The sequence below is a fragment of the Meriones unguiculatus genome, chromosome 8 (genome assembly GCF_030254825.1).
Source record: "Meriones unguiculatus strain TT.TT164.6M chromosome 8, Bangor_MerUng_6.1, whole genome shotgun sequence".
Classification (NCBI taxonomy): domain Eukaryota; kingdom Metazoa; phylum Chordata; class Mammalia; order Rodentia; family Muridae; genus Meriones; species Meriones unguiculatus.
In genome coordinates this window covers 27,355,150-27,369,521 of record NC_083356.1, presented here as the reverse complement: position 1 = coordinate 27,369,521, position 14,372 = coordinate 27,355,150, and the positions used below count along the sequence as shown (strand labels likewise).

General features: G+C 45.0%; 1 protein-coding gene across 2 annotated transcripts in view; it reads right to left on the bottom strand.

Moving 5' to 3' along the window:
- Trappc9 (trafficking protein particle complex subunit 9) overlaps positions 1 to 14,372 on the bottom strand; it is a 440,029-nt gene that overhangs the window by 410,573 nt on the left and 15,084 nt on the right. Inside the window, exons 5-6 of one of the 2 annotated variants that reach the window (XM_060389314.1) lie at positions 11,420 to 11,446; positions 1,037 to 1,158 (exon numbers count right to left, since the gene is read on the bottom strand). In XM_060389314.1, coding sequence (XP_060245297.1) covers positions 1,037 to 1,158; positions 11,420 to 11,446 — 149 coding nt within the window. The remainder of the gene's footprint in view (positions 1 to 1,036; positions 1,159 to 11,419; positions 11,447 to 14,372) is intronic. The other variant, XM_060389315.1, reaches the window with a different exon arrangement.

Below are 14,372 nucleotides of genomic sequence, written 5' to 3'. Positions count from 1 at the left end.
AACACAGAAAGACATGGAATTATTTATTTAAATAATCTATCACTGGATAGTATTTAGTTTTGAATTCTTCTGCTCTGATAAGTAGCCCTATAATTACATATTTTTTAGATCAATTAGATTTTTTTAAGAAAAATTTTGGTGTGGGAAGGGGATGGAGACAGGGTCTCGTTGTGTATTTCTGGCTAGTTTGGACCAGCTATGTAGACGAGGATGGCTTTGAAGCCTACCTCTGCCTCCTTTGTAAAATTACCTCTGTAATTTGCCTCTTTATGCTATGGATGTAACTGATTCTCCTGTACCTGCTTTACCATCATTTATTGAATTCCTGTTTTATTTTAAGCCCTGCCTTTCCTCTCTTTTTTCCTTTGCCTCGAAATTTTACCTCACTGGCTTGGCACACATTGCAAGCCATGTAAGGAGCAAACCAGTAAGCAGCAGCCCTCCGTAGCATCTGCCTCAGCTCCCGCCTCCAGGTTCCTGCCCTGTTTTGAGTTCCTGTCCTGGCTTCCTTCAGTGATGAACTGTGATATGGAAATATAAGCCAAATTGCTGCTGGTCACGGTGTTTCATCACGGGAACAGTAACCCTAACTAGGACATGTTGGTTTTCAGAAGTACAGAAAGCTGTTGTAGAAATATCAATAATAACTATCCGTGAATGTGCTGTGACAGGCTTTTTCCAAATTTAAATTAAATACATACTGTTTGTAATAGGAAAAAAAAATAAACGTTTTAGGCATTTAGCACTATGTACTAGAAAATAATACAATCTTTATAAAAGCAAGTAAGAGGAGAACATGCTGGCCAGACAGTCTCATCCCCAGGACCCACATGGTGAGGGGAGAACCAGCTCCTCTGTGTTGTCCTGCGGTCTCCACATGTGTGTCGTGGCACACACACAAATGAATGCCACCAATAATGTATACTCTACATTGCATTTTTTTTTTTAAAGATACTGCAATATGACATAATGTCAACAGGGAACTCCCTGACTGGAAAGACAATGACACGAAGACAGTACAAAGCCATCAAGTCACCTTGCTGTAATAGGAAATGGCCTCTTTGTATTTGTCAATTATGTCCTCTGGGCTGAGACAGTTCTTGGCCCGGCCGATCTCGGTACTGGTGTCAGGATTGATGCCGTTAGTGGTGAGGGCACCTGCGGACAGAGAAAGAGAGAACAGTCATGTGCTTTTTTTCTCTTCCCTGTCCCTTATTTCTTGAAAGAGGAGTGTGCAAAAGCAAAGACCTAAGCGCATGCTGATGGGATCTGAACCCCAGCCAGAGTCTTCCGATTATCCACTGGCTGGAATGCTCTCACCGTGGCAGCATCACATGCAGGGCTAACTAACTCCAGTGGCCTTCCCTCCCTGTGAAGATCTTCCCATTAAAGAACATGAAATGCATTACATAAAAGTACTGTATGGATGATGACCCAGGGACCACACTGGGGCCTTGGGGGGGGGGGGGCGGGGGGGAGATTGTATGAGCCACTTCCTGAGCGTGTGAGCCACTTCCTGAGCCGGATAGCAGCCAAGAAAATAACTTGAAAGTGCTAGTTGCCTCTCCGTGGCTGTCATTTTCTATTTCTGAACAACCCTTGCCACCGAACTCACACAGGGAGAGGTAGTTACTTCAGAACAGAAGTAACTACAGAGAGAACTCCAACTGAGAGAAGGAAAGGCAGAAATCTTTGATGTCACAGGACACGCAAAAACCACCTGCTTAAGCCTTGGTGGCTGAGCTTCTCCTAAGCCACGTGTCTATCTTACAGACAGGGACGTATCTCAAAAGCCCTGCTTCCCTGCTGGCAGCTCGGTCAGTGTTTCCAACTGTGTAGGGCCAGGACGCAGATCACACACTGTGACAGGCACCATGAAAGTGCATGTGGTACTGGCTCTCTAGCCCAGGGCCGGTTTTTTCGGCTGCATGCTTTCACTCTCTAATTCTGAAAACTGCCTCGAGTGTGTTTTGGAATGAGACAGAAAAAATGATGAGCAGCTAGATACGTGGAAAGATGGACTGGTGACAAGAGAGATGAGGAAGCTAAGCTATGAGACTGAAAAATGGGGAAAGAGAAAGGCATTTTGTGCAAACATCCTCTTCCAATACGAAGGGAAAGAACTTTAGTAGGGAGCCATGAGGGGGTAGGAGGAGAAAATATCTCAAATCCATCCTTTGTAAGGACCAAAGTCAAGTCCACAAGGACTAGAGTCGCAAGACTTGGACACTAGCAGAAGTGTCCCTTGCTCCCTTGGAGCAGAGTTCAAAAGAGCAGCCATCATGCCTGAGGTAAATGTACCTAGTACTGACCTAGAGGAAGCCAGTGCCTCTCCATAAGACCTCTCCATAAGCTCACTTCTGCAGCCACAGCAGCTGCAGGAGGGGAGCTCTGAGCTGGGTGCTCCTGCAGGTAGGGCAGGGCCTGGAGGAGCAGGGTTTTCCCGGCATTCAAGATGATGGAGCCACTTCCCGTAAGGCTGTGCCTGTGGCCCCGCCCAGCACTGACTCCAGTTCTATGTGCCTGTCATTATTGTGTCACGTGCCCTGCACAAATTAAAATTTAACACATGACCAGGGGTCTTACTGAAGTGTCTGACTGGCACTAACGAAATTCCCAAATCTTGCTCACTGAAGGAAAAAAAAAAAAAAAAAAAAAAAGGCATAGGGAAGGGGAGAAAGAAGATTCCGTTGTTCACATGGAGCCACATCTTTTCTCTAGCCCAGGAACACGAGAGAAGTCCCCATTCACTCTTCCTCTTTGTAAGGAAGGAAGACATGAGTTGCCCTACTCCATGAGTGGATGGCTTCATTTAGTACAAGGCTGGAGGGTTCATCTCATATGAGGTAACCAAGAGCCACATCATCTATAAGGAGTCAGAGCCTACCTCTGCAACACGTCCAGTGGGCCGAGCTGATTTCATTTCACCCAATAAACGAATAACAAGCTAAAAATACACGCACACAGAAGACCTCATCTCTCCTGGCATCCACTGTTTTGACAGCCCACACCTAACATGATTGTAAGCCAATGAGACACAGTCCTCGGGACCCAAACTTCTAGCTGACAAGGAGGAAAATCAATTCCATGGGCCAGTGAGAACCCAAGCTGGAGGAAATTCAAGGTGTGTGTGCAAGGTGACACAGGATAAAGAGTGTCAGCCAGGCAGCGCTTGACTCATTCACAGGATAGCCAGGAGTCCCTGATCTGCAAGATGATACGCAAGGTACAGTCCCAGAAATTCAGGCCGACAGACACATCCATGTGGAAAGAAGAGAACAGATCAGAGATCAGCAAAGCTACGCAGAGAGCAACCACACATTAGCAGAGTCCAGTAACCCTGTAACCCTGCCACAGACACATGTGACGGAAGACCAGGGGGTCATGCCCCAAAGCCAGTAACAGGCAAAGCCAAGTCTGCAACAAAGGGGCTGCCGACCCCACTGGGGGACTCGACTCGTAGGAAAGTGGGGTGCCTACAGCCTGGACACTAAAGTGGACAGTTGGTGGCACAGATTAAGGTGTGCGGAGGCAACAAAAGCCCAAGGCCTTGACTGTGTGCTGTGATGGCCTTGACATCAGAAGTGCCCCTGAGGCGCCAGGGTGTTAGTTTGTTTGCGATTCACTCTTTCAGAGCTCCGAGAACAGGGAGGCAGAGACAGAATGACAAAGATACTTTCCTGTTCATTCTAGGGTGTTTTAAATGAAAGGTTAGAATAATTAGAATTCTGGAGCTGGTGAGATGGCTCAGCTGTTGAACCCGAAAAAACTTCATTTTTAACCCCCATGGTAGAAAAGAGAGGACTGACTAACACTAACTGAATTCCACATGCACCCGGGAGCTACTGTGCACCAACTTAACAGCACACCACACAAATGAATTAATGTAATTGTTATAGTTAGGATTTTAAAGCTGGGCACATGCCTATAATTCCAGGATACAGGCTGAAACAGGAAATCAAGAGTTCAATGCCAGCCTGAACTACAGAACAAGTTCAAGCCCAAGCCAGGCTATAAGGCCCTGTCTCACATTGATAGATGGATAGAGGGATGGATGGATGGAGGAAGGGATGGATGGATGGATGGATGGATGGATGGATGGATGGATATACAGATAAGCAGACAGACGGACAAATAGATAGACAGACATTAAATTAAAGGAAAAGTCTATTAAAATGGGATTGTTTCAGTCGTGTATAAGAGCAATGACATACATAATTGAGAGTGTGAGTGAGCTCAAATGGAGAGAAGGGACAGATTGCCAGCTCTGAGGGGAGTGAGTTAGCACGGGGATGGTGAGAAGAGGAGTGACAGTATCACACGTTCTCTGGCTTTGCTGACACCTGCCAGGTTCATATTAAAGAACAAGTGTAGTGTGAGGACATACCTCTTTTTTCCACCCCAGGAAATAAACATACTGAGAGGAGCCTAATGGTCTATCGGCAAAGGAATTAGGAGGAAGCTGACCAGGACAGAAATACTGAGAGGGTTGTGCTTTTTAAGCTGAAAGAAGACCAAGGGTGGACTGCACACATCTCGCAGCGGAAGTGCAATGGGAGTGGACACTTCCACCACGGGAGGACACACAGACACTACCCTGTGGCAGAGCACAGCTTCCCCACAGTACCCAGCAATGTTCCCAGATGCTGGCCCACAAGAGGGTCTCAACACGTGTAAATGACCTGAAATTGCTTGTAAGTGATCCTACCATCACAGCAGGAAGTTTGGGAATTCACAAATATGTGGAAATTAAACACCGAACACCCAGGAACATGCTTCAAAGGGAAATCAGAAAACACTTCCAGGCAAATGAAAATAAAGCACCGTATACCAAAGATGAGAAGCCACAAGCATGCTCAGGTAGAGATCTCTAGGTCTAACTACTTAGCAAAACAATCTCCAGCTGATGACCAAGAAGACTGGAGGAACTAAATTCTAAGCAAGTTAAAGAAAGAAAAAAAAATAAAATAAAATATACAACAGAAGTGAAAGGGGGAAAAAATAGAGAAAAATCAATAAAATAAAAAGCTAGTTAAAAAAAAATAACAAAACTGACAAATTGGAATTGAAAAGGAGGAAAGACACCAATTACTAATATCAAGCTGATGTGAAGAAGAAAAATTATCATTTGCCAGAAAATGGATAGATCATCATGTTAAGAGAAATAAACCAGACATGGGCAAGTGGATGTCACGTTGTCTCTCATATCAGGAATCTAGATTTGAACACACATACACAGAGAGGTGGAAAATAATAAATCAAAACACCTTTCCCAATGTGTCACCTGGCCTTGATTAATAAATTTAGAGGAAGCCTTGATACAAGGTGGCGTAAGCCCTTCAAATTTTGTTCTCTTTAAAAGGAATTTTAGATATCTTGGGTATTTTAGTTGATGCACATTTTAGGATCTGTTTTTAAGACTAAATTAAATTGTGTGTGTGCATGTTTGTTTGTTTGTTTTTTGAGACAGGGTCATGCTAGCCCACCTGGAACTTGCTGTGTAAAGCCAAGTTAGCCTCGGACTCACAGAGATCCCCCTGCCTCTACCTCTTGACTGCAGGGATTAAAGGTATGCACCAACACACCCAGCCTCTAAATAAAATTCTTAAAGAAAAAAAAAATCTTAAGTTAATTCAGGGCTGAAAACAGAAATTATTACCAGTTACATAAATGAACAGGACTGTAAGGGGATACAGTGAATGCCATAAATTATATAAGACAGATGAAATGGACAAGCTCCTAGAAAGACACACACAAAAAGAAGAAGAAGAAGAAGAAGAAGAAGAAGAAGAAGAAGAAGAAGAAGAAGAAGAAGAAGAAGAAGAAGAAAAGGAAAGCTGAAAAACCCAAAGACATTGAGCTAATAACCAAATGCTTTCCAAGAAAGAAAAGCAGGGTACAGAGGGCCTCAATGTTGAAGTCTGCCAAGCATTCATGACCAAATTAACACCAATTCTCTACGATCTCCACCCAAAAATACCAAAAGAAGGGACACTACCAACAACTTCCCCAGTGAGGCCGAAACTTCCCAAAACCAAACCAGATAAGGGCACCAAAGCAGAGGAAACTCACAGGCCAGCACATATCCCTCATGATCATAGATGCTAACTCTTCTTCCAACGTGAGCTCACTGAACCCTGTCAGATACAGTTACAGGGCAAGAGCAATGTGCCCATGAATAAAGGAGACAGAAGATGATCATCTAGACAGATGGGGTAAAAAAATTAAAAAAAAAAAAAGACAGAAAAATTTAACACTTTTGTGGTAAAAATTCTTCCCATGTACCAGTAAAAGGATGCCTTTAAAACTAACACAATTTTACTAATAATGAAAGACTCAATGTGTGGTCCCCTAAGATAAGGACTAAGACAGGACATTCAAATTCAAAATCAAGAGGTAGAACTATTTCTGTCTTCCGGGGCCAAGATCTCTCTAACAAAGCCACTGAACTAATAAATGAAGTCAGCGGGGCTGGGAGGGAGAAGGAGGAACACCCAAAAATGTCAAATACCTCTATAAGCTTGCAGCTAACCAGCTGACAGAGACACCAGGACCCGTCCACTCCGGGGTCAGAGTGTTGGAGCAGTTAACAGGAAAGGAAACAGGCTGGGAAGGAGCTCAGCAGAAAGGAGTGCTTGCTGCTCCTGCAGAGAGCCAGAATTTGGTCTCTAACACATCGAGACGAGTGACACTTGTCATGCCAGCTCCAGGGGTTCTGATGCCTTCTTCTGGCCTTGGTAATTACACACGTGTGTGTATGTAAACACACACACGTGCACATACACATAAACGAAAATAAATCTTTTTTTTAATTAAATTAAAAATGCATTCATACATACATGTCTATTTTATATGTATACTTTTATATGTGCACTCTGAAAACTCTAACCACAGCTTAAAAAAAAAAATTAAAGATACAGCCAGGAAATACCATTTGCTTAATTAACATGTATAAGAAATTTTATCTGCAACACAGCAGGGGGAAAAGATAACAAAAAGAGAGAGAGAGAGAAATAAAAAAAGATATTCCATGTCCACAGACTGGAAACTTTAACATTCCCCTTTTTCTTATGTAAATGCAGATATATGTGTACATTCAGGTGTGTGTGTATGTACATATATATGTGGAGGCGTGTGTGTGTGTGTGTGTGTGTATGTACAATGCTATGTGTGTCTGTTTATGGGTATGTACACTGGCTGCAGTGCCTATGGAGTCCACTAGAGGGCAATGGAGCTGCAGTTCCAGGCCATCATAAGTCACCTGACATGGGTAGGTCAATCAGCCTCGGGACCTCCACAAGAGCAGCACGCAGAAGAGGTTTGGTTACTGTCACCTACAGAGTATCACATCTCCCAGAGCTACAGAGGCGACAGCGCGTAATGCGCCCATTGGTCTACACACTCAGCATAATCACTGTTAAAATCCCAGCAGATTCCTTTTCAGAAACTGACTCTCTATCCCAGAAATTCATACGGAAATCCAAGGGACCCAAAATAAACACAACCACCTCAGAGAAAAATGCAAATGGGTAGTGAGTGATTTTTAAATCTCTTTTGCTTTTTGTTACCCTCTAAAGCTCTACAATGGACATGGTTTTGATAAAACTTGTTTTTAAAAATACACAAGTAATCCTTGAAATAATTAAAAAGAGGTAAGTAAATGCCTATTTAAAAAAAAAAAAAAAAACAGGTACATCACAGTCCTTGGGAAGTTTATATAACATACTAACCAAACATTTTCAAAGGCTCTAATTCCATAAAAAAAAAAAAAAAAAACCCAACCGTATGGAGAGGAATGGCCTAGACATCCCCTTGCTGACTGAGCTCGCTCGCTGGGACAAGGTGAAATCTTTTCTGCAGACTGGAGTGCCACACATACGGCAGGATAAACTTGTCCAAACTGCACTAGACCCAGGGATGCTTTTTAAGTAAAATTCTAAAGGCAGACTATCCGAATAGCTGCAGAACGCTCTGAGAAACAGACTGAAATACACAGGCACACCTGCACCCTGTGGACCACAGACATGCCCTTGTTTACGAGAGGTTGCAACATACTTTAGCCCAGAAAGAACACGGTAAAGGAGCCAAGAAATCGATAGTCCTCTTCTCTTGTCAAATCTAATTAATAAATCTCCTCTGCTCAAACTGGTAACAAGGCTCAGTGCGGGCTCTGGGAAGTTTCTGCCATCCCCCCAGCTGCTGTCAGCAGATCACAGGCATGGCTGCGTGAGCTGGCCCCTGTGTGGTTAATCACAGACAGCCCTGTCAAGGCTGTAGTGAGACCCAGGCTTGGGAACACCTTGTTCTCACTCGGCTGCTGCAAGACAAAATGGCACTTGCGCCGATCCAGGATTTTGCTAGCCATGTCTCTGACAAGCGACTTGTACCTAGAACATAAAAGGAACTGTTGCAAATGAATAATTAACAGACAGATGAGAACAGCCCTTTCCCGGAGCAGATACGTCAGTGTCCAGGGTACTTTGAAAAGGTGCTTGTTAACTGTAAGTGAAAACTCCAGAACCTTGAGTCCCAGGGTGAGCAGGGAGGCACCAGTGCTAACCCCTCAGGAGTGAGAAAGGTGACGCCTGCTGTGGCAGACGCGGAGGGACAAACTCGCACGTCCGACGGTATGGCTGCTTTGGAGAACGTATGGTAGTTTCTCAAGAAGGCAGATGTTGAGTGGTTGTCTGACCCGGCCATTCCACTCCCCAGATTGACGTACACCTAAGTGAGTTTAAAACAGGTACACACAAAAATCCCCACAATGTTCATAGCAGCATTGTTCCAGAGAGCCGAAGAGCACTGAGCGAAAGAGATGCATGCAAGGGTCGCATGAGCTGATGGACTAGGGAAACAAAGTGTGGCGTGTGGACGGGCCTGCATGTGGACAGGCCAACACTGCAGCAATGTGAAGGCCTGAGCGGTGCTACAAGGATGGACCTCTAAAAACATTAAGTTAAGGGAGCCAGTCCCAAAAGACCACAGTTTATGAACCTCAAGCTGGACACGGAAGGCCAGCCTGGAGTGAGAACGTAAATTATCGCTGGGCGAGCCCAGGGGAGGATGGGGGACAGAAGGGATTGGCAGCTGTGACTGAAGAGGAGGGTGCGGGAGCTTCTTGTTGGGGAGCTGATGGCCCGACGGTGGCCTGCTATGCTTGGCTGTAGACTTGTTTTGAAGCTGCTTTTAAAAATTAAACAGTGTTCTCACCTGAGTGCAAATTGCTAGTTGTTTTGTTTTTTTTCTTTTTTCTTGTCATTGAAAGAAGGCACTAACCTCAGCACCAAAGTGGGAAAAGCAAGAGAATAGAATGAAATTAGCCAAAAAAAAAAAAAAAAAAAAAAAAAAGGCTTGGGCTTGTTGGATGTGCATACAATGTTCAGAGCAAGAACGGAGTTTGAGAAAGAAAACTGCATTTAAAGCACAGAGCACGAATTCAAAATTCAGTCTGCTGCTGTGATGGAGGAGGCCCTTTGTTCTCAATTAGCAGTGACACAAGCAGGAAGCAGGAAGAGGCCCAGCTAGCTTCCTCTGGGGGAAGCCAAAACCTCTCTTCACCTGATGATCAAACCCACGTGCAAGTGGCTAGACTCTACGATGGCCCTGTGCAGGTGCCTTTTCTGTAAGATAGGACAACGGCATCACCTCTGAAAGCACCTCAGGGCATTGGCAGTTGATGCCCTTCCACCCAGAGCACTACCCCAGTGAGCTGCCAGGATCTGAACTGTAGACGAGGGCCAAGGTAAAACATGGCCAGCCTCTGTCTGGTCTAAAGTACGGTCCTGCTAGAGCCATGAAGGGGCTGCTGGCTTTGGGCTGGGGCCTGGTGAGGCATGGTTTGCTGGGTGTGGGGTGTGAGCCTCAGCCTCCCGCCTGTCTCCCTGGGTGAGTCCCGTGCTGTTCCCACTTAGGGTGGCTGCAAATGCCCTCCACTGGCACTGCCGGCTGGCAGCTGCCTCCTGTGGCTGACACAAGGAAAACCCAGTATTTCATACCAGGCTCTAATCGCCAGTCTGGGCTCAGTAATATCAAAGCACTCAACGTTAATTTCATTCTTGGTTTGCTTGGCTGTCTTGTTTCAACTTCATGCCCGGGTGTGTGTGTGTGTGTGTGTTGTGTAGGTGTGTGCAAGTGTGCATGCAGGTACCAGCAGAATCCAGAAGTATGTTTCAGATCCCCTGGAGTTGGAGTTACAAGCATCTGTGAGCTATCCAACATGGTTGCTCGGAACCAAATTCAGTCCCTCTGCAAGAGCAAGAAGCACTCTTAACCACTGAGCCATCTCTTCCGTTCCCAAGTTCTTTGTTTGTTTGAGAGGTATGTTTGGGGTTTGAGACATGGTGATGACGCACAGCTGAAGCAGGCTCCTTCCTCAGCCTCCGGTGTGCTGAGGGAACCACAGGTGTATGCCACCACGCCTGGCTTGTCAACCTAACTTTCACCAGTACAGAAAGTCACTGGTTCCTGTCACAAGAAGCCCTGCCCTTGTATTTTTGTTTTTGTTTTTGTTTTTGTTTTTGTTTTTTTTTCTTCAGAAAGCAAACAAACATCAAAGGCATCTGGGTCCTCTACCCTTTTCACAAACCAGACTGAGAAACTTAGCCAGCGGCGTAGAGACGGAGCTGGAATCAGACAGGACAACTGTGCTGGAGGGGACTCCACTTTGAGCCTAAACACACGTGAAATGAAAGCAGCCAGCATGTGTACGAAGCTACTGCACTATTACCTGCCTGGCCATCATTTCTAATTAAGCCAAAAATAACTGAACTTGTTGTGAAATAATTAAGCCCAATAACAAAACAAGTTTCTATTGGATTAATGACAGACATTTAAGAGGGGAAAGAAAGACCCAATGCTGTGAAAAAGAAAAAAAAAAATGCAAGATTTCTTAAGAACATACAGGCATGGTGGCTCACACATTAGGAGGCTGAGGCAGGAGTATTGCCGCTAATTGAAGACCAGGCTAGCCTACAGAGCAAGACCTGTCTCTCCAACAACAATAACAACAGCCTCTGAGAAGAAATGCAACAGGAAATTCAAATCAATGTGGAAAGGAGCGTAGGCCACGGGCACAGAGCAAAGTCATTACCGTGAAGGGATTCCAAAATCAACAGCATACGCATGCGCAGTGCATTCAGAGAATTCAAGGCATGATTCTCCAGTCATTCGCTTCACCATGCTAGGGGGAAATTGCTCCTCTTCACCAGACAACATGAATCAGTAGGGCACCCCATCAAACAAGGACCGAACAATAATCAGGTTTGTCACAGTTCTGATTTAAAGTCACTTAAATCAGAACGTTCCAAAGATCACAGTCCAGAAACCAGAACCATTCATTCACAACACCGTGAAAACAAGCACGTAAAATAATAATAATAATAACAACAACCAAAAGAAACTAAGCACGGAGATCATGTACCTGGGTCAATGAGAACTTCTTGCGCCCCTGGAAGAAAGAACAGATTACGGTCTTTTACTTGGAAAACAAAAAACCACTTTTAAAGACAACTAGAAGAACACAGTTTACAGTTTGCATACGCCCTGCGAAGCCTGAGACGCTGCAGATATGATAACAGCAGCTGTGAGCAGCAGCATGGCAGGCACAGTGCTTTTTGCTTCTGTGGGGAAAACAGAAGATCTACGTTAAGCCTGCTTTGAACAAAGAGGAGAGTGCCCCCTACCTCTTCCCTTCCTACTCTCTAAACTCAGGCTCCTCGCACTCCTTAAGCAAGTTTCAGAGATACTCATTTCACCAGTAAACCAATAAGGACAGGAATCTTTTTTTTTTTCCCAAATATATGCGAGCACTCAAGAAAGACTGAGGTATCAAGGACTCAAAAGGAACTATGGAAATGTAACAATACTCCCCCTAGGTCAATCTGAAAATCTCCCCCCACCCCCTCCCTCCCACACACACAAAGAGAGGGAAAAGGAATTACGAATTACAGGACACTTATCAAAAATAAGGATTTGCAAATGTTTAGAGGAAGTTTGTGCTGAAGATGTAGCTCAGTTGGGACAGTGTTTGCCTAGTATACACCTAGTGTTCACAAAGCCCTTTGCTCAATCCCCAGCACTGCATAACTGGGCATGGTGGCACACGTCAGTAATTCCAGCACTCAGAAACGAGGACCAGGAGGTCAAGACCATCCTTAGCTACATAGTAAGTTTGAGGTCAGACTGGGATGGATACACACGACCCTGTCTCAAAGTGAGTGGTGGAGGCTGGAAGGATGGCTCAGCAGTTGCAAACATTGCTCTTGCAGAGGATCAAGATTCAGGTGCTGGCATCCTCACTAAGTAGCTTACACCTGCCTGTAACTCTAACTCTAGGGAATCCGATGCCTTCTTCTGACCTCTGAGAGCACTAGCGTGCAGATACATACATACACACATGTATCAAAAAATATTTTTTTAAAGAGGAAGAAAATTTAAAAAAAAAAAAAAGAAGAAGAAGAGAAAGGGGCTTAGTAATGCATCTACACACGAAGCAATCACTTCCACTATTCTCAAGAAGCTGGGAAAGCCTTCCTCATCTAAACTATCCAGATGTCAGTGAGGACCAAGCAGCCTTCTCTGCGGAGGGCAATTTCCCATCACAGCAAAGCACACCCCCTGAGCTCCAGGGCCCAAGACTCATGCTCATCATTAGCTGTTGTCATCCTTTTTTTTTAAAGACTTATTTATTTATACATACAGCACTCCATTGCATGTGTGATTGCATGACTGAAGAGGGCACCACATCCTATTACAGACAGATGCTCACTATGTGTGTGGTACTGGCTGAGCCCCAGACCTGCCACTGGGTGAGAGCCCCAACCCCACTTTTTAAAAAGCAGAATTGGAATTTGTCAGGCCATTTGTATTTCTGTCTTTTTTTTTGAGACAAGGTTTCCACGTAGCCCTGGCTGGCCTGGAAGATCACTCTATAGATCGGTCTGGCTTCAGATTCACAGAGATCCCCCTGCCACTGCCTCCCAGGCGCTGGGGTTAAAAGCATGTGCCGCCATGCCACACTAGAAGACATTTTTTTTTAAGTACAAGGATAAAGAAAAAGAGAGACACTCCAGAAGAAAGCAAAGAAGGGAGGAAGGAAGGCAGCCTCCAACCTTTTATTTCTGAGACGAGTCTTGTCTTGCTCAATTACCAGGCAGGCCTTGAAGTCTGAAATTACCATCCTCCTGCCTTAGCCACCCCAGTTCCTAAGACTGTAAAGCCATAGACGACAAATCTGTACACAAGGCCTACTTCTTAATTGGCTCTTTCTTCACGCAGTTCTTTCTTCCCATTCTAGTTCCTTTTTATCAAATAGTATAAAATGATGTTTCCAGTCCCCAGTGTGGTGGTGCACGCCTGTAAATCTCAGTAATGGGGTGGAGAAGAGCGGAACCAAGCTCAAGGCCAGCCTAAGCTACACAGCAAGACTCTCATCCCTCTTCCCATTGTGGCCACATGGAATAAATCTTTTTCTGCTTCCCACTTTTTTAAGATTTATTTATTTTTATGCACATTTGGTATTTGGAATTTTAGGTACATTTGGGGTGAGGGAGTCGAATCCACTGGTATTTGAGTTACAAACCAAATGGTTTTGAGCTGCAGTGTGGGTGCTGGGATTGAACCAGGGTCCTCAGGAAGAGCACCCAATGCTCTTAACCACTGAGCCATCTCTCCAGGTCCCCCTGCTTCCCACTTTTAATATGACTCTCTTTAATGTGCTGATTAAGGATGGGTGAGGGGACCTGACTTGGGACACGGGATGTGACCTACAAGCTCAATAACACACGGAATGCATATAGCTGAGCACAGCACCTCCACGCAACTGCCTCAGCTGAAGGGGAAGCCAGATCTTCTCCCGACCCCAGATGGTGCTTACTAATAAGCATAGGCGTGGAGAGGGAAATTTAGGGCCTAGCTGGCAGCCTCCTTCTCGTCTGTAAGGTGCTGCAGAGCTGTGATGTCATGGCTAACTGGTTCCTAATGCTGAAGAGAAAGTCCAGTCTCACCACTGCTCTGAGAGCATGCCTGTAATCTTCACTCTGAGCTGAAGAGAAAAAAATATAAAACCTAGGAACCTAGTTTGAGTCCTCTTGTATAAGTGGGAAAAAGAAAGCTTTTTAAAATAATAAATCAGTACAACAGCGCCACCTATGGAATGTCCTGCAAGAATCCTCCCAGGGTCTGCAAGAAGCATCTTTAGAAAGTAGGACGCTCACAGACCACAGGTAAAGTCCAGCTAGCACAGCTTCAGGGAAGGTGGCACTGCTCAACAGCTAAACCTGGACACTCAGATGTCAGCAAAAGAGGCAGGCTCACAGAGGACAGTTTAAGGACAGTCAAAGGACAGAAGGGGCCTGGGAACTGGTCCTCCTTGC